Source organism: Hemiscyllium ocellatum, chromosome 39, assembly GCF_020745735.1.
Source record: "Hemiscyllium ocellatum isolate sHemOce1 chromosome 39, sHemOce1.pat.X.cur, whole genome shotgun sequence".
NCBI lineage: Eukaryota > Metazoa > Chordata > Chondrichthyes > Orectolobiformes > Hemiscylliidae > Hemiscyllium > Hemiscyllium ocellatum.
The window spans coordinates 31,099,834-31,120,145 of record NC_083439.1 but is presented as its reverse complement, the minus strand read 5'-3'; the positions used below and the strand labels follow the sequence as shown (position 1 = coordinate 31,120,145).

The 20,312-nt window shown below is 40.2% G+C and overlaps 1 protein-coding gene across 2 annotated transcripts in view; it reads right to left on the bottom strand.

Moving 5' to 3' along the window:
• Positions 1-1,437: 1,437 nt before the first annotated feature.
• znf710a (zinc finger protein 710a) overlaps positions 1,438-20,312 on the bottom strand; it is a 38,948-nt gene continuing 20,073 nt past the window's right edge. The window contains exons 3-5 of one of the 2 annotated variants that reach the window (XM_060853168.1): positions 12,296-12,487; positions 4,295-4,469; positions 1,439-2,010 (exon numbers count right to left, since the gene is read on the bottom strand). In XM_060853168.1, coding sequence (XP_060709151.1) covers positions 1,796-2,010; positions 4,295-4,469; positions 12,296-12,487 — 582 coding nt within the window. In that variant the 3' untranslated portion in view covers positions 1,439-1,795. Of the gene's footprint in view, positions 2,011-4,294; positions 4,470-12,295; positions 12,488-20,312 lie in introns of both variants that reach the window. The other variant, XM_060853169.1, reaches the window with a different exon arrangement.

Genomic DNA, 20,312 nt, shown 5'->3' with positions numbered 1-20,312 from the left:
ATTTTGCTATTACTTCCTTAATGATGAATTTAGCATTGCCCCATATGGATATTGGACTAACTGGGCTAACTAATATTAAATGTTTAACAAGCCTGATACTTGTAATTCTAAACTATTACTTTCGTTTATCTTTAAGGGACTACAATACACTTGAATATCTGCATGGACCTTTAGGGATACTCTTAACATCCCTTTATTTTCTTTTTCATTCACTTTCAGTACCTCACTTTTTTTTGTATCCCTTTTTTGTTCTTTATCATATTCCAATCCTGGGATTGAGAGATCTTTGTATTTTATACCATTGCATTGATTTTGATTTGATTTATTACCAACGCATGTACTCAGATCATAGTAAACAAGGACATACAGATCATAGGATCCTTAGACAGACAGGCATACAAGGTCACAGCTGCACAGGAAGTACACAAAGCAAAATCAATATTAGCACAAAGTAACATTGTTTGACGTTAGAGGTCCATTCAAGAGTGCAATATCAACAGGGAAAAAGCGGTGTATGCGCGCGCACACATGTGTGTCTTGGCCTGACAACAAGCTGCAGGACAGCATTACTAGGGTCAGAGGCATCTCTGACATTCGCAGCCTTTCTGCAGCACTGAGTGCAAAGGGAGTTCACCGATGGGAGGTTGGCTTTCACGATAGTTTGCAGAACAGTTGTTGTACCAGACTGTTACTCATGTACTTTCTTTTTTTTTACAGAAGAGTGTGAGCTTAAAATGGAGACCAAATAATATTTGAAAACCAGATTACCAATGCATCTAGAGTTATTGAGTATGCTGTGCAACCAGAATTCATCTAACTGCACCCCTCAACTCCAAGCCCACAAATTCAACCTCAAAAAATTGAGCAATTTAATATACCTGTTGTTAAAATTCTAATTTTTTTTAGCTTGAACATTAATCACTAAAACATCTCATTTACTAAGGTGAAAATTCTCTAGAAAGCATTTTGAACAACTTGTGGGTGGCTCACCATTCAATGACTTGACTGTGTAGTGACAGGCAAGTTTATATAGCTGGTTTCCATTGGAAATTGGCATAGGAATTGCAGTTTTAAAAGAGACAAATATTACAAGAATAGAAAGCAAGGCTCTGTTAGTGCACATTGTTTAACAGTAAGATAGACACAACCATTGCTGTGAAGCTTGTCAGATGACGAGCGCACATTTTGTCCTCACTCCAGATTCTTTTGATAAACTTTCCTTCTTCTCTTCACACACATCTTCACAATATAAAGGTCTTTCCTCTTCCAACTCATTGTTGGGCGAGTCAAGCACTTTCATTTTCACTTTATAATCTGTAGTGATCTCTGAAATTTAACCATTAACTTTTCTAAAATAGTCAATGTCAAGCAAGAAAAACACTTCTGGCCACAAACTTTTAAACTGATTTGTTATTTTATTGCTATTGTAGATGATTATATAGTCCAGTAAGAAAATAAATCCACAAAAGCCACTCCACAATGTAATTCAATGAATTACTCCAATTGGATATATACAGAACTTTTCTTTTTGAAGTTATATTTTACACAGTAAAGACCAACATAATTTTGGTAGTAGTCATCTGTTTTGGTCCAGAGTAGACCATCTTAAAAAAAAATTTGCACAGAACCCTGAGATTAGTAACGTGTAAAATGGATTCACATTACAATGTTTTTGTGAAACATACACTTAAAGTTGGAATGTTAATTTAAAATCTGCAAGTGCAGCATTAAGAGAAAGCTATGCACAAATAACAATGGTCAAAGCACAGAACAATTTTTTTTGGCTTCACTTCAGTTATGGTTTTAAGTCCATCCCATATCTTTCAGCTTCCTTCTCAAAATTAAAGTAGATGTCTTTCATACTTTCATCATCAGACATTTTTGTTGAGTCTGAAGTGTCATCAGCAGCTTTTTGTCCACCTGTGAAGTCAAAAGAGTTTTCTTCATAGTCATCAATATCTGCTTGCTGATTTTCGATACACTCAGAATGCCCAATATCCAACAAGCTCTCTGTAGGGAGAGAGAAAGTTTCATAAGGTAATGGAAGTACGAGTGGAATCTCAGTTCTACAGAGAAAGCATTTTATAAACACTTGCAACTACAGGCTGGATTGTACAGCTGAGAACAAAACCTAATCAGGCTAATCAGAGAAGGTCTTATAGAAAGAACCAGAGGAAGGAAGATCAGCACAAACTGACCAGCTTTCCAAGGCAAATTAGCCACCTTTCCCCTCAGCTGGAAATGGCAAGTTTCACGTAAAAGATAAACAGGGATGAGAGAAAACCACTTCCATTTTAATTTATTGCAGAGGGTACAGTTAAAAGATGCAATAAAAAAGGGATTTTTTCCTTTATCTACACATGTTTTCTGAATTCCCAGAGGAATATAAATAAAACTGTGTCCTTAAAGTAACCAACTAATGCAGCCCATTTGACCAGGCAGCGTTGAAAAAGAGCCTGTACTATTACGTTTGGATTAGAAAACCTGTGGCATCTCAGAAACTATTTTACAGCCTCAATTCACATGGAATTTGATATTATTCACGACTATACTGTGGATGAATCCCACAAATTACTTACCCAGAGAAAACAGCCAGTATTAGTCAGTTTCACTGATCCGCATATTCCACAAGAAAACATTAAATATTGACCAGAGTTTATTATTCAAATTCAGCAAGGAAGCCAGACTTGGGGCTTGGAAGAGAGACAATCACACCTAGCACTGTGCACTGTGTAATACTAAACAGCCACATAAACCATTTCACAGCAAAATGGGTCAATATACACCAATATCTTGTATGCTCCAGCAAGCCTGCAGTATAGCATGGAAGAATTACAGAATGGTCACAGCATAGAAGGAGGACATACTGCCAGCTGTATTGTTAATTGCTCTCCAAGGAACAATCCAGCTAGTGCCACTGCCCTCCATATTCTTCCTTTAGAGATAATAACCCAAATCACTTGAATGAACTTGCCTCGACCACACAGGCAAAATTATCCAGATTGAAAAATTAAAACCCTTTATACTCCTATGCAATACACTGCATGCCTCACTTGCCTGCCCATTCAACAAACGCACCTCTTTTTGAAGTTCTATACTAATGTTGCTCACTGTAATATTTCATTTTGTATCTTTAGCAGACTTTGAATTGTGCCAAGTGATTTGCATATTGGTGCACCTCCTGCCATTGCACGGAGATGAGAATTCTGACATCATTCCAGTTCCACCTCCGTGTGCTATTGAAGTCTGCACCCATACCATCGAGAGCTACATCTACCCTCAACCTCCCCTCTTGTCATGATCACCATCCCATCTTTTGCATGCGTAACCTGCACATGTCCTACATTATTGGTTCTAAAAGTTCCTCAGCATGTGTTGTTCAACTTATTAGACACTTTTTAATCAGGAGTATAAAAATCTAGTCATCTACGCTATCCTAGAGTCCAAGGAAGACTCCAAATTAATACCGGTGCCTCTATGATTTCCATTTTCACTTCTTTCAGTATCTCTGGATGCAGATCATCCAGTACTGGTCATTATCAAAATTAAATACAGACAGCAAATCCAATGCCAACACCTTATCAATTTTAAGTTCTTCTAGCCTGAATTATCAATGAAGACAACACTGCCCATGTTACTCTGAAAGAGGAGATAAAGTCAGATGTTAAGTGCTGATTTAGTGCCCCAGTTGTCCCCCTACCTCCATCAGTAAATTCTCTTTTTTGGTCCGCTAACAAGTCCACCTTTCACTTTTGCTCTTTCATTAGGTGTATGCCTATAAAAAACATTTAGACAGACAGAAGACTGGGGCATAGGGAAATAGGAGGAACGAAAAGAAAAAAGGTTAGTTGGAAGGAAAGACCGATAGTGAGGCTGGCTCAGCACCTAATAACTGCTGAAGCAGAGGAACTTTGACAGGAGACCGGGCAGCCATCAATAATATCCCAATCAACCTGGAACCAGTTGCCATGAGATTGGCTTTGTTTGAAGGATGAATGACACTTCCAACCAATGCAGTACTCATTACAAATTGCCCTGAAGTACCATGTTACATAAAATGTCCTACATTCAGCAATACAGCCTTTTGATTCAAAGGTCTAGGTGCAAATATAACTTGTATGGGGAATCAAAATAGGGAATGCAAATGACAACAATCTGGCCACTCCAATCTGACACTGTATTCCCTGATCTTGCGGCTTTGAGAGAAGATGGCTAACTTAAACATCCTGAAGTAATAAAGTGCCTCACCCATAAATAACTAGCAGAGTATTTAGGAGGAAGACTGAGCACCTACCTTGAGCATCAAGAACAATGTCCATGACACCATGCTTGACCTTCATGTGCCGGCTTAAATTCCCTTTGAGGGTAAACTTGCTTGAACAGTATGGACATTTGAAGGGCTTGCTGTCTGAATGAAGGTGCATGTGACCCAGCAGATTATACATCCGATTGAATTCTTTTCCACATACCTAAAAGACAAAGAAAACTCCCATTAAAAGCCAAATTACTGACCAAAGTGGCTATTTGTGTAGAGAACCAACCTTGTTTACAATAAAGATTTCCTCCTACCTTTACTTATTTTCCTGTTTATTGGCTTGTGTCAAACAGTATAAGCCATTGTCCTGTTCGACCAATGAGTTGAACTAAGTGTTATGAACGCAGGTTGAATTGCATCAACCGAGGGGGTTAAATTTAGTCATATTGTAATGTTGATCGTAAACAGCATCATACACAGTAGAATTATGAACAGGTTATACAGAGTATTCTGAAATGAAGGACATTACTTTTGGTGTTGAAAAATGGAACTGAACCCAACAATGTATAGAGGTGGAGAGAAACCTCAAGCTTCACTAGTCCCATCATTTTGCTTCCTTTCTTTCCTCATTGTCCCACTGGAAAAATCCACTGCCTTCAGTGTACAAAGTCCTGGCAATGAATAGCCACTATAGCAAACTATTAGGACTTAGCTTGACCTATAGATCAAACTGGAATCTTGCACAAGCCAATATTTCAAGAAAATGTCATTTTAAAGATTTTTTAAAAAAAAATCCATTCCTGGGATGTGTGGGAGACAGAATAGTCCTCAGTTTACTTAAAAAACTTGGTCAGTGGACCATCTGTACTGGTGCTTTCTTAAAGTGTTAACTGGAATAAGGGATTTTACACACAGGGGAAAAAAAAAGAATTTGGGCTTTAGAGTTATGGAAATGCATAGCACAGAAACAGACTCCTCGGTCCAACTCATCTATGTCGACCAGATATCATTGATAAATCTAGTCCCATTTGACATATCCCTCCAAACCCCTCCTATTCATCTAACCAACCAGATGCCAATTAAATGTTGCAATTGTACCAGCCCCAACCACTTCCTCTGGCAGCTCATTCTACCACTCTTTGCATGAAAGGTTGCCCTTTAGGGTCCCTTTTATATCTTTCCTCCCTCACCTATGCTGTCTAGTTCTGGACTCCCCAACCCCAGGGAAATAACTTTGTCTATTTATCCTATCCATGCCAGTCATGATTTTATAAACTTCTAAGATCACCCCTCATCCTCTGACGCTCCAGGGAAAACAATCCCAGCCTAATCAGGCTCTCCCTATAGATCAAATCCTCTAACCCTAGCAACATCCTAGTAAATCTTTTCTGAACCCTTTCAAGTTTCATATCATTCCGATAGGAAGGAGACCAGAATTGCGCACACTACTCCAAAAGTGACATAACTAATGTCCTGTACAGCCGCAAATGACTCCCCCACCTCTTATTCTCATTGGACTGACCAATAAAGGTAAGCATACCAAATGCCTTCTTCACTATCCTATCTAGCTACAACTCCACTTTCAAGGAACTACAAACCTACACTCCAAGATCTCTTATTTCAGCAACTCTCCACAGGACCTTATCATTAAGCCCTGCCCAGATTTGCCTTTCCAAAGTACAGCACCTTTCATTTATCTAAATTAAACTCCATCGGTCTCTTCTCAGCCCACTGGCCCATCTGACCAAGACCCCATTGTACTTGGAGGTAACTTTCTTCACAGTTTACTATATCTCCAATTTTGATGTGTCATCCGCAAACTTACTAACCATATGCACATCTAAATTATTTACAGCTGTGGACCCATCACAGATCCGTGTGGCATACCATTGCTTTTCAGACTGGAAGCCTGTGACCAATTCTCCATCATCCTTTACCTCCTGCTTTTGAGCCAGTTCTGTATCCAAACGCTAGTTCTCCCTGTATAGGAGAACTATCTATAATGCCATAGCTGTGTTCTCGTGAAACTTCTCATAATTAGAAATAATGGGGCCAGTAGGAAAAGTGGGGTTGGGGGCAGACCAGCAGAAAATATCACTCAATCACTCAAAAGTCACCCAAAAAGTCTAAAGCAAAAGTATAGCACAGCCAGAATGATGGTTGGAATGATTTATTAGCAAATGTAAAATTAAACAGTACATTTTAAAAAAAAATCTAAGAAAGCTGTTCTCAGTACAGTACCTCTCAAAGCTGCTCTATCAGCAGCTGACATTGGCGCAAGTGCAGCATGACATGAAAACCAGCAGTGACATTGTGCATGCGGAGAGACTAAGAACGCAAACCAATCCCCACTGGAATCACACTATTGCAAATGGAGGAAAGCATGCTCGAAAATACCATTCCCTAATTCTTCAGCAATGTTATAGCCAAATCACGCTGCCAAAACATGGGTTCTGCCAAAACTACCTGCATTCCACGTGATCTAACCTTGCTAACCAGTTTACCATGAGGAACATTGTCAAATGCCTTACTTAAGTCCATTACATTGTGCCTACAGCTCTACCCTCAATCCTGAGTTTTTTTTTGAAGTAACAATCAAGTTCATGAGAAATTATTTCCCATGCACAAAGCCATGTTGTCTACCCCTAAACAGTCCTTACCTTTCCAAATAAATGTAAATCCCGTCCCTCAGGATTCCCTCCAACAACTTGCTCGCCACCGATGTCAGGCTCACCAGTCTATAGTCCCCTGGGTTGTCTTTACCACCCTTCTTAAATAGTGGCACCACGTTAGCCAACCTCCTGTCTTCTGACACCTCACCTGTGACTATAGATGATACTCATATCTCAGCAATGGGCCCAAAGTTCCAAGGTACACCTGATCAGGTCCCAAGGATTTATCCACCTTTATGTGTTTTAAGTCATCCAGCACTACATCCTCAGTAAAATGGACATTTTTCAATTATGTAACTACTTATTTCCTTATGTTCTCTATCTTCTATACCCTTCTCCACAGTAAATACTGATGCAAAATACTATCTCCCCCATCTCCTGCGGTTTCAGATACAGGCTGCCCTATTGATCTCGGAGGGGCCCTAATCTCTCCCCAGCTACCCTTTCTGTCCTTAAAATATGTTTATATAATGTCTTTGGATTCTCCTTAACCCTACTGCTAAAGCTATCTCATGGCTCATTTTGGATGGGTTGGATCGAAGGGTCTGTTTCCATGCTGTACATCTCTATGACTCTATGATTTCCCTCTTAAGTATACCCCTACTGGCTTTGTACTCTAGGGATTTAATAAGTTTCTGCTGTCAATACCTGACATATGCTTTCTTCTTATTCTTGAAGAAAACCTCAATTTCTCTAAGTCATACAGCTTTCCTTACACCTACCAGCCTTACCCTTCATCCTAATGGGATGATACTGTCCACGGACTCTTGTTACCTCATTTTTGAAAGCTTTTCATTTTCCAGCCATTGGTTTACCTATAAATATCCACCCCAGTCAGCTTTTGAAAGTTCTTGCTTAATACTGTCAAAATTGGCCTCTCTCCAATTTAGAATTTCAACTTTTAGATCCAGGGCAAATGAGGAGAGATCAGTCTGAGACTGGTACAGTTGAGAAAAGGAGAAAGTCAACCTGGACAGACAGAAACAAAAGCAGAGAAGAGCGAAGACTGATAAATTAAACTACATGTATTTCAATGAAAGAGATTAACAGGCAAGGCAGATAAACCCAGGGCATAGTTAGTGACATGGGACTGGGATATCATAGCAATTAGAGATATGGCTCAGGGTTGAACAGGACTGACAGCTTAATGTTCCAGGGTATACATGCTGCAGGAAGGATAGAAAGGGCAAAGAGGAAGGAGTGGTGTTCTTGACTGAGGATAACATTATGGCTGTACTTAGAGATGATATACCTGGGAATACATCCAGGGAAGTTATTTGGAAGAAAGGGATGGTCACCTTATTGGGAATGTACTATAGGCTCATCCAATAGTCGTCAGAAAATTAAGAAACAAATTATTCTCCTTGCAGCAGAGAATGTTAAGAGGTGACCTTATTGAAGTGCTCAAAACCATCAACTATTTTTGACAATATCCTTCTTTACTCTATTGATTATGGCAGTAATCAATTTCAAGACTTTCAGCAGGCGAGCCAGGAGTGAGGATTAACTTTTCTTTTTAAAAAAAACGGTCTGGTTAGAATTTGGAATGTGCTGCCTGGGTGGGTGCAGGTGAATTCTATACATGGTCTCAAAAGAGACCTGGATATATATTTGAAAGGAATGAATTTAGAGGGCTATGAAGAGGGGGCTGGAGAATGGGACTATCTGGGTAGCTCTTTCAGGAGCCAATACAGACATGGGCAGAATAGCCTCCTTTTGTAATGTAAAATTTTATAATTTAGTGTTCCTCACTTCAAAAGCCTCAATCTTAAAAAAAAAAGCAGTAAAAGACAATTTCATACTGGAAACACTTATTTGTATTGATACAGTTCAAAAGTACCCAGCTCTTACTCACTAGTGTGGGGTTACTAATCATAAGCAGTCCTTTGTAAGTCATCTGAAGTTTAAAGACTTTGTAATTGATTAAGACGTTTCTGCACCAATTAAGCAACATATTGCTGCATTGTAATCAAAATCTGAACATTTTCCATTGTTGTAAAGCTTTGTTTGTGATGACTAAAATGATTGTCCGTATTTAGCACTCCATATTCTTTGGGGGTGTTCTCAACTCATATTCAATGGGTCCCGCATCAATCCTGAATGAAGATCATCCAACATTCCAATCTTGCATCTCTAATCTCACACTTGCTACCTAAAATTTGTCCCAAACTGATCAATACAGAATATACAGAATATACTGGCTTGATATGCACAAGCAGCCAAGTCCAGACTACATCAATTTATTTCACCCAATTCACCAAAAGATAACCAAGGAACATAAAGTGCTGAAAACCAACACCAATCCTCTCAACCTCACCTTCCAATCTAATCTCAAAATATCTTCAACACCAACCACCCAATCCTTTTGTACCACTCGACTACCTGGATCCCACATTTCATTATCCAAAACTATGAGCTAAGAAATCATAGAATGAAATATTGCTTTAATAACAAAGGGCAATATAAGAATTGGAATCAAGAAAACATTTTAAACAGCTTTATTTTTTAAACAATCAAATGGCCATATAACAGCTAACATTTCCTGTAACACAGGAAAAGAATCTACAGCTGAAGTTCATACTGAAATAAAATCTCCAAAAAAGAACATTGAACATCAGATCTCAACTGTGTCATATATTTGTATACAAAATGTCAAATTATTTTTGGGGGGGTTCTGACAATCAGTTCATTTCTCATGCACCAACAAATGAACCTACTCATTCGGAGGAAGAGGTGGTCATTTCAGCCCCTCGAGCCTGCCCTTCATTTGATACAAACACAGCCGAGCTCACTGTGGGCTCAATCCCATCTTCCTGACGTCAAACTTAGATTAAAATCAGTGATCCCTCCTTCATTGCTCTCTGTGGATCAACATTCTACAGACTAATCAGCCTCTTTAAAGAAAACATTTTGCATTATTTCCCCCCTTAAATGGGAGACCCCTTATGTTGAAACACTCGCACCCAGCTCTAGTGTCTCCCACAAAAGACAAATATCTTTCAGCATCCTCTCAGTCAAGTCCCCACTGCACCTTGTGTATTTCTATAAGATCACACCTCATTCTTGCAAACTCCAGTGGATAAAAAGGTCCAGCCTGTCCATCCTTTCCTCATGAAATAAGCCCCTCATTTCCTCTCCGTCTAACCAACACAATCCTTTACTTCTGGATAACCTGTCTACTTTTCCCAAATTGCTGAGCTGCCTTTGGAGCATTTGGTTGGCATCGCAGAAAATGGAGTCAAGTGAAAATTCAGCTGATTCTACCAGTTAGTGAGTTTTGAGAAGATTTGTAGCTCAGGTTGGGGTTCTGGATGTAGGTTTGCTCGCTGAGCTGGAAGGTTTGTTTTTAGATGTTTCATCACCATACGAGGTAAGTGAGCCTGCAGACAAAGCACTGGTAGCATGGCCTGCTTTCTATTTGTGTTTAGATTTCCTTGGGTTGATGACATTTCCCGCGATGTCATTTCCAGTTCTTCTTCCCGGGGGGTGGTAAATGGGATCCAAGTCAATGTGTTTGTTGTTAAGAGTTCTGGTTGGAATGCCATGCTTCTAGGAATTCTCGTGCTTGTCTGTTTGGCTTGTCCTAGGATGGATGTGGTGCCCCAGTTGAAGTGGTGTCCTTCCTCATCTGTAAGTAAGGATACTAGTGTATGGTAGTCCACACATAATCCATCATGGTCACCCACAAACCCACCAACACACTAAAACAGCAGCTAATGATGAACTTGAAAGACCCTATACTGACAAGCAAAACTGAGGTCATTTACAAAATACCTTGCAAGAACTGTAACACTACATTGGACAAACAGGCAGAAAACTAGCCACCAGGATACATGATCAACTAGCCACAAAACGACATGACCCTCTCTCACTAGTATCCTCACATATGGATGAGGAAGGACACCACTTCAACTGGGACAACACATCCATTCTAGGACAAACCAAACAAAGACACGCATGAGAATTCCTAGAAGCATGGCATTCCAACTAGAACTCTTACCAAGACTTTGACTTGGATCCTATTTACATCCCGAGAAAAAAACCGGAAATGACATCACCAGAGGAAATGCCACTTACTCAAGGAAATCTAAACAAATAGAAAGCGGGACATCCCACCAGCGCTTCACCCAGAGACTCACTGATGCTAGAATATGGTGACGAAACATCTGAACTTTCCAGCTCAGCAAGCAAACCTATATCCTAATTCTACTAGTGTAACTAGCTCTTATTTAAAAGATGGCTGTGTTTACTCAATACCTTTGTAAATGCAAAGCCAGCTGTTCTAGCACCCTGTAACCTTTTGTTCACATTTGGGAAAGGGAATGATTTCCTAACACCAGTTACGTTTCTGAGCTTAAAACAACAGTTGAAGAGATGTCAGCTAGTAGGAAAGGTTTATTGCAACTGGGTTTCAAACTACTTGGAGAAATTAAAGTGCTTGAAATGGCAGGGAAGGGCGAGAGAAGAAAATTATGTAAAACGCAAAGAGGAAAAAGAACAAAATGTGGAAGCAGCGAACAGCAAGGGCTAGCAAAAATAATGTCAGGCACTCACACATACCCGATCTACTTGAACAAAACAGGAGCGAGTGTCACAAATAAACCCAAAGATAAACAAGATAAAGAGGCTTAATTGCAACAAATATAATTTCTTACATTATTGTGGGAAAGGAAGTCTCTGAATTTGTATGCAGAGAAAAGAGAGGGGCTGCATTGTGGCTTACTGGTTAGCACTGCAGCCTCTCAGCACCAGGGACCCAGGTTTGATTCCCCGCCTTGGGCAACTGTGTGGAGTTTACATATTCTCCTTGTGTCTGTGTGGGTTTCCTCAGTGTGCTGGTGTCTTCCCACAATCCAAAAGATGTGCAGGTCAGGTGAATGGGGCATGCTAAATCGCCAGGTCAGGAGTAACTTATAGGGTAGGGGAATGGGTTTGGGGGGGGTAACTGAGTGTCGGTGCAGACTTGTTGGGCCAAATGGTAATTTTCCATACTGTAGGGAATCTAATCTAATCTATCTGAATTTGACAATTGTGGAGTGAGGGAGTGAGTGTAAGTTGCATTCCGTTCCAGATACCCAACTCAAACTGAGCCAGTAACTCAAAACCAAGTGTCTTTTTGAAACGGATGGCTAACATTTAGTGTACCACATATATGCTTGGCTCCCCTGAAATGACAGCTGATCCTGCATCTTGTCAGCATATTTACAAATTCTCATTATTGTAGTTCTTTTAACAAATAATTAGCTCCAGATAATTAACATGGTTTAATACTACAATTGATTATATGTGTGCCTCAACTATACATTTCCCACTCAACATCATGAATGGATAGAATTCTGAGTGCCAGTTTGGTATCCTTTTCTCTTACCTTACATTTAAATGGTTTGACAGGTGAATGAACAATCATGTGGGTCTTTAAAGTCTGTTTTTGAACAAAGGTTTTAAAGCAGATGTGGCACTGATATGCACGGACACTGGTATGAATCAGCATGTGTCTCTTCAGGTTTGCTTGAAGGGTGAATTCGCGTCCACATACTTCACATTTAAATTCTTTTACTCCCTGATGGAGGGGAAAGATGCAGGGTTCAGATTAATTAATCATTTGTTACTTGTCTAAAAACAAAATCAGTGAACTTGGGGTCATTGAGAAATCAATAAAGTTACTCCTGAAAATGAAAAAAGATACATTAAAAATCAGAGCTACAAAACAGCAAAGGGATAGTAAAAGCAAACTGATACGTTTGAGGAGGGTTTAATTTTAGAAGAGGCGACCAAAATGTAGAAGAAATAGAATGGGAGCAAGGTGTTAAAGATATTGTTCCAGCGCGTGACATCATCTTCTTTTGAATGCACCTATAAAGATTCATTGATGCCAACCATACCAACTGTGACCTAATTCCTTGAAAAACAAGATTCTTCTTCACTGGTGAAAAAAAGGATATAAACAATGTGTTTGCTGCTTAACCACCACAAGGAGGCACAGACAATTGAGTCTGAAATGAATGCAGCCTTTATTTTAGCCAGTTGCCTGCAAGAGAATAGACTGAAATTGTACAAGCATCAAGTTGAATTCAGAAATAGAGATGACATTGGAAAATTAAAGCTTCTTGATATGGACAAATGTGAAATCAACACCCGATGGTTTCTACAAAATTAATTAGTTCAAAGAAAGGTCTATGAGAAAATTCCTTTGGTTTTCTAACAAATTGTTTTGTGAAAATTTAAACAAGAGCTCAGACATTTTTTTTGGATGATCCAGGAATGAAAAACACCATCCTTACAACTACTGCTTATCTAGGTTACTGGTGGCAATTTTGACACCCAACATAAGGGGTGGATTAGGGACAGTGGTAAAAGGTGAAGAGGAAAGCTTCTAGATTGCTAACTATCTTAAAAGTTACTTGTTATGACAAGCTTAAAGTGGAGTTTTTTTTTAAAAAGAAAAAAAACACTATCAAATATCATTTTAATAAAAAGGAACAGACTGCATCAATGGACAGACAATAATACCATTTGCATTATCTGCCTTTTCACAAACTGGAATGCTTCAACTAGCATCTCCAATTCCCACACCAATACATACTTTAGTAACCAGAAGACTTCCCAAGGGTAATAGCACTCAAGCACCCTTTCTGAATGTAAAGATGTTGATGCAAGTTACAAATGTAGATTTAGGTCAGTATATTCATAACCTATAATAAAGGTGCATTATTAATAAGAGAGATGTTGCTTGAATATTAAAAGCTTATTCCATATTTATAATCTTCACTATTTGGCACTTTAGACTTACCAATGCAACTTGATCCCTGCACTTGCTTAAAGTGAATTTTATTGTACTTTGAATTAAATTTAAAAAAAACAGGGAATATGCACAAAACGGAGAGACTAGATTTTATATCAGGTGATTATTTTTACAAAGGATCATGGGCTCTGGAACAATTTACCAGCTTGTGCAGCAAGTTCAGATTCACTAAAGCCATTGTGGTGCGTATGGTTAGAATCGTATCCTGGTTTTCACACTGATTCACATTCACAGCACAGAAAGGATTCTTTTGCCCAGGGGTGGGGGTAATCAATTTCCTGAGTTGGCTGCTTTTTAAATTTGGTCCTCTCAGGAGATTACTTTCAACCATCAGAAATGCCATAATCGCAGCCCGAACTTCATTGCAAAGTGGAAAATCACAACACCAGGTTATAATCCAACACCAGGTTATAGTCCAACAGGTTTATTTGGAAGCATTAGCTTTCAGAACGCTGTCTTTTTAAAATCAGATGGTTGTCGAGTTCAAGATCGTAAGACACAGAATTTATAGCAAACGTCTACAGTGTGATGTAAGTGAAATTATACATTGAAGGACATCTGGATTGTTTGTTAAATCTCTCAACTTTTAGAGTGACCATGTTGGTTTCAGTTCTTTCATATGTAAATCCCAGAACTTTTTTTGGGAAAGTTGCATTCTCAAGTGAACTTTAATAATAGGGGCCATGCCAGCTCAGATAATGCATTGAAGGTGTGAGGTACTCTGTGAGACGCTGCCTGTACCCCAATGTTCAGACTGATTCTCATTTTTAAAAAAGGGATTTACAGATTCTTACATGGATTCAAAACAGTTTTTGAGCAGAATAATATGTAATTCTGAAAGTACAAATTCACCCCACAAACTTGTGTGTGGGGTAATATGACTGAGAGTGTGTTAAAGGGGTTATAAGTCTGAGAGGATGAGCATATGAGAAACGGTTTGTAGTGCAGTGGGGTCACCTCTAGTGTGACATGAACCCAAGGTCCCAGTTGAGGCCATCCCACGGGTACCAAACTTGGCCATCAGCCTCTGCTCAGCCACTTTGTATTGTTGCCTACCCCGAAGATCCCCTTGGACAATGGTCACCCAAAGGTCCGAGGTCAAACGTTCAGGATCGCCAAAGTGCTCTCCAACTGGGAGGGAACACTCCTGACTGTTGATTGTTGTGTGGTGTCCATTCATCTGTTGCTGTAGCCTCTGCTCGGTCTCGCCAAGGTACCATGCCTCAGGGCATCCTTGCCTGCAGCCTATGAGATGGGCAATGTTGGCCAAGTCACATGAGTACCTGCCACGTACATGGTGGGTGGTGTCCCCACATGTAATGGTATTCATGTCAATACTGACATTTTGCAGCATCTGCCATGACAGGGTTGTATGGTGTGGTCCTGAAAACCAGGCAGTTTATTGTCAGATGAGTCAGTGTCAACATGGATACCGTTACAAGGGGTGACACCAGCCTCACCGTGTATGTAGCAGGTACTCATGTGACTTGGCCAATACCAACTCTCATAGGTTTCAGGCAAGGATACCTAGGCATGGTACATTGACAAGACAAAGAAAGAGGCTAAGGCAACGGATGAAATGGACATCACAACAATCAACAAGGCTTCAGGTAAGGCAATAAAGCAAAGAGATAGAATCAGTCTCAACACTGGGGGATGGACAGACAGCCTCACACCTTCACTGCATTCTGAGCAGACATGGCACCTCTTGTTAAAGTTCACTTGAAAATGTAACTTTAAAATACGTCCTGGAATTTACATGAGAACAAACTGAAACCAACATGGTCATTCTAAAAGAGGAGACACCTAAACAATCCAGGTCTCCTACAATATATATTTTCAGTTACATTGCACTGTCATCTTTTTCTATAAATTCTGTGTCTTACGATCTTATACTCCACAACCTCAGTGGGGGAGCACTTTGGGGCCAGTGACCATAATTCTATTAGATTTAAAATAATGATGAAAAAGGATAGACCAGATCTAAAAGTTGAAGTTCTAAATTGGAGAAAGGCCAATCTTGACGGTATTAAGCAAGAACTTTCAAAAGTTGATTGGAGGCAGGTGTTTGCAGGTAAAGGGACGGCTGGAAAATGGGAAGCCTTCAGAAATGAGATAACAAGAATCCAGAGAAAGTACATTCCTGTCAGGGTGAAAGGGAAGGGGTGGGGGCGGAGAGATCAGGAAGATGATTTCAGGTTAGGAAGGTGGTGCTGAGTTCGAGGGATTTGACTGAGATAAGGTGGGGGAAGGGGAAATGAGGAAACTAGAGAAATCTGAGTTCATCCCTTGTGGTTGGAGGGTTCCGATGCGGAAGATGAGGCGCTCTTCTTCCAGCTGTCGTGTTGCTATGGTCTCTAGTTTCCTCATTCCCCTCCCCCCACCTTGTCTCAGTCAAATCCCTCACTCAGCACCGCCTTCCTAACCTGCAATCTTCTTCCTGATCTCTCCGCCCCAACCCCCACTCCGGCCTATCACCCTCACCTTAATCTCCTTCCATCTATCACATTTCAAAACACCCCTCCCCCCTCCACCTTTTATCTTAGCCTGCTGGACACAATTTCCTCATTCCTGAAGAAGGGCTCATGCCCAAAACGTCGATTCTCCTGCTCCTTGGATGCTGTCTGACCTGCTGCGCTTTTCTAGCAACACATTTTCAGCTCTGATCTCCAGCATCTGCAGTCCTCACTTTCTCCCCTCAAAAGATCAGCAAGGCCGCCTTTGTGTGGAGACACGGAAAATGGGGGAGATACTAAATGAATATTTTGCATCAGTATTTACTGTGGAAAAGGATATGGAAGATATAGACTGTAGGGAAATAGATGGTGACATCTTGCAAAATGTCCAGATTACAGAGGAGGTAGTGCTGGATGTCTTGAACGGTTAAAGTGGAAAAATCCCCAGGACCTGATCAGCTGTACCAGAGAACTCTGTGGGAAGCTAGAGAAGTAATTGCTGGGCCGCTTGCTGAGATATTTGTATCATCGATAGTCACAGGTGATGTGCCAGAAGACTGGAGGTTGGCAAGTGTGGTGCCACTGTTTAAGAAGGGCAGTAAAGACAAGCCAGGGAAATATAGACCGGTGCACCTGACCTCTGTGGTGGACAAGTTGTTGGAGGGAATCCTGAGGGACAGGATGTACGTGTATTTAGAAAGGCAAGGACTGATTAATGATAGTCAACATGGTTGTGTGTGTGGGAAATCCTGTCTCACAAACTTGATTGAGTTTTTTGAAGAAGTAACAACGAGGACTGATGAGGACAAAGCGGTAGATGTGGTCTATATGGACTTCAGTAAGGCATTCAACAAGATTCCCCATGGGACACTGGTTAGAAAGGTTAGATTTCATGGAATACAGGGAGAACCATTTGGATACAGAACTGGCTCAAAAGATAGAGGAATGGGGGAGGAGGATTGTTTTTCAGACTACAGGCCTGTGACCAGTGGAGTGCCAAAAGGATCGGTGCTGGGTCCTCTACTTTTTGTCATTTACATAAATGATTTGGATGCGAGCATAAGAGGTACAGTTAGTAAGTTTGTAGACGACATGAAAATTGGAGATGTAATGGACAGCAAAGAGGGTTACCTCAGAATACAACAGGATCAGATGAGCCAATAGACAGAGAAGTGGCAGATGGAGTTTAATTCAGATAAATGCAAGATGCTGCATTTTGGGAAAGCAAATCTTAGCAGGACTTATACACTTAATGGTAAGGTCCTAGGGAGTGTTGCTGAATAAAGAGACCTTGGAGTGCAGGTTCATAGCTCCTTGAAAGTGGAGTAGTAGGTAAATAAGATAGTGAAGGTGGCATTTGGTATGCTTTCCTGTATTGGTCAGAGTATTGAGTACAGGAATTGGGAGGTCATGTTGCAGCTGTACAGGACATTGGTTAGGCCACTGTTGGAATATTGCATGCAATTCTGGCCTCCTTCTTATCGGAAAAGGTGTTGTGAAACTTGAAAGGGTTCAGAAAAGATTTACAAGAATGTTGCCAGGGTTGGAGGATTTGAGCTATGGGGGAGGCTGAACAGGCTGGGGCTGTTTTCCCTGGAGGGTCAGAGGCTGAGGAGTGACCTTGTAGAGGTTTACAAAATTATGAGGGGCATGGATAGGGTAAATACGCAAAGTCTTTTCCCTGGGGCTGGGGAGACCAGAACTAGAGGGCATAGTTTAGGGTAAGGGGGGAAAGATATAAGAGAGACTTAAGGGGCAACTTTTTCACACAGAGGGTGGTACGTGTATGGAATGAACTGCCAGAGGAAGTGTGGGGGCTGGTACAATTGCAACATTTAATAGGCATTTGGATGGGTATATGAATAGGAAGAATTGGAGGGATATGGGCCGGGTGCTGGCAGGTGGGACTAGATTGGATTGAGATATTTGGTTGACATGGATGGTTTAGATCAAAGGGTCTGTTTCCATGTTGTACATCTCTATGACTCTATAACCACCTGAAGAAGGAGCAGTGCTCTGAAAGCGAGTGCTTCCAAATAAACCTGTTAGACTATAACCTGGTGCTGAGATTTTTAATTTTGTACATCCCAGTCCAACTCCAAATCAGGTTTACAAAGTAGGATGGTGAACCAGCTTGTCTTTTCCAGTCCATCTTTTTCACATAATTGCACAGTATTCTGTTACCCAGACTTGACTTTGGAGTTTGAGGTCAAGCTAAATTAATTCTTCACACAAAGTACAGCCATTCCACTCAAAAGATAAATTGAAATGGTGAAGGCAATAAACAGAAAACTAGTCAATGGTTTTCCCACTTCAAAATATTATTATTCTCTCAATTTCATCCTTTTATTCCAGATTCTCAGTCGTTGTAACAGCTGTGATTTTGAAGATTTGTAGCTCAGTTTGTGAATCATCTGTTTATAACATCTGTTCCAATATTTTCCATAGCAAAGCTTTGAAATATCCAATTTCTTCTGCTAAGGCTTTACCTTATTCAGAGATAATACACCTCAACTATTTGTTGGACTTGACCTTCCTTTCTACTGCCCTCTGCTTGCACCATCTAAAATGTGATCCATGAAACACACAGGCCACTCCCCCTGTCAGACTTCCATTTATTATCAGCATTCCTAATAGTTTATCTTAACACATTAAAATTCAGTGGAGGCAAATACAACACCTGGTCATACAGATTAAGAGTCATACAACGTAGAAACAGATCCTTTGGTTCAACTCACCCACACCAGCTTGACATCCCATTCTTACCTAGTCCCATTGCCAGCATTTAACCTCTCTCTCTCTCGCTCTCTCAATACTACTTATTTGCTAACCATCCAAATGCCTTCCAAATGTTGCAACTCCACCAATTCCTCCAGCATTTCCTTCTGTACACTCACCACCCGGTGTGAAAAAGTTACCCTTCCAGGTCCTTTTTAAAATCCTCTCACTTTAAACCTGCGCCCTCTAGTTTTGGACTTCCCTGCCCTGGGAAACACCTTAGCTATTTACCCTTTCCATGCCCCTCATGATTTTATAAACCTTAGGAAAGTCACCCCTAAACCTTCAATGCTCCAGGGGAAAAAAAAACAGCCTATTCAGCCTCTCTAGTCCTTGCAACATCCTTGCAAACCTATTCTGTACCCTCTTCCTACTGGAGAGCGACCAGAATTTCATGCTGTATTCTAAAATGTTCTTTGCAAACCATTTCTGGCTTTGCCCCACTATCTCTATTTACACAATTCCTCCAATCTAAAGTTGCCTTACTTACTGCTCAGAATGTTGTCTCTAAATAGGGAGCTAAATCTAAAGTTTGCCAAATATCTCCATTCTTGTTGCAACTCTGACTCTGGTTATCCCTGGATTGTCCCTTTAATTCACCTCCAATTCTAACTTTCAGGCTATAATCTCACTACACAATCTTATACAAAAGATTTTAAATGATAGCCCTCTGATCTGAGCCATGATTGAAACAGTCGGTCTCATTTCCCTAATGAGTTTTTAGTTTGCTTCCTTTCATCTGATCTTTATTTAAACTCGCCTTTTGTCTTCAACATGCTTGACTAAACAAGTTGATGAATATGCACATCACCCAGGAATTTTCACCTTTAGTTTATTTTAAATCTATTCCTAAACAATAGGAACATTAGCAGCTGCTCACTGCCAAGTGCAGCAATTTTCTTCAATCAGCACAGTGACTTTCACCCTCACCCTGTCATGTTGTCAGTTCTTCAAACAATGAAAAAACACCTTTCCTTTTCCAGTTGTGACAAAGTCTTCAAAATACTCAGGGGATGTTCCTTCAGTTGCATTTCAACATTTTTTCTGTCAGACTTGCAGCTTTTAAAACTCCTGTAGTGCCATTGGTGATGTTAGCTAGGTTTAAAGTCTTAGTCTTTAAATTTTCCTCTTCCCCTTATTTCTCCCAATCCTGATCCAATGAGATGGCTAGCACATATTGAAATACAATTTCACATGCAAGTAATGCAAGCTAAAGTTTAGTATAGCAATGGAGTATCACAACTCCAATAGTATACTTATTATATGACCCTCTATGTTAATGCTAGGCTTGATTTCAAACAGAAGCAATAAAAATAATCAACATAAGTAATAGTCAAATTAAGTTGACT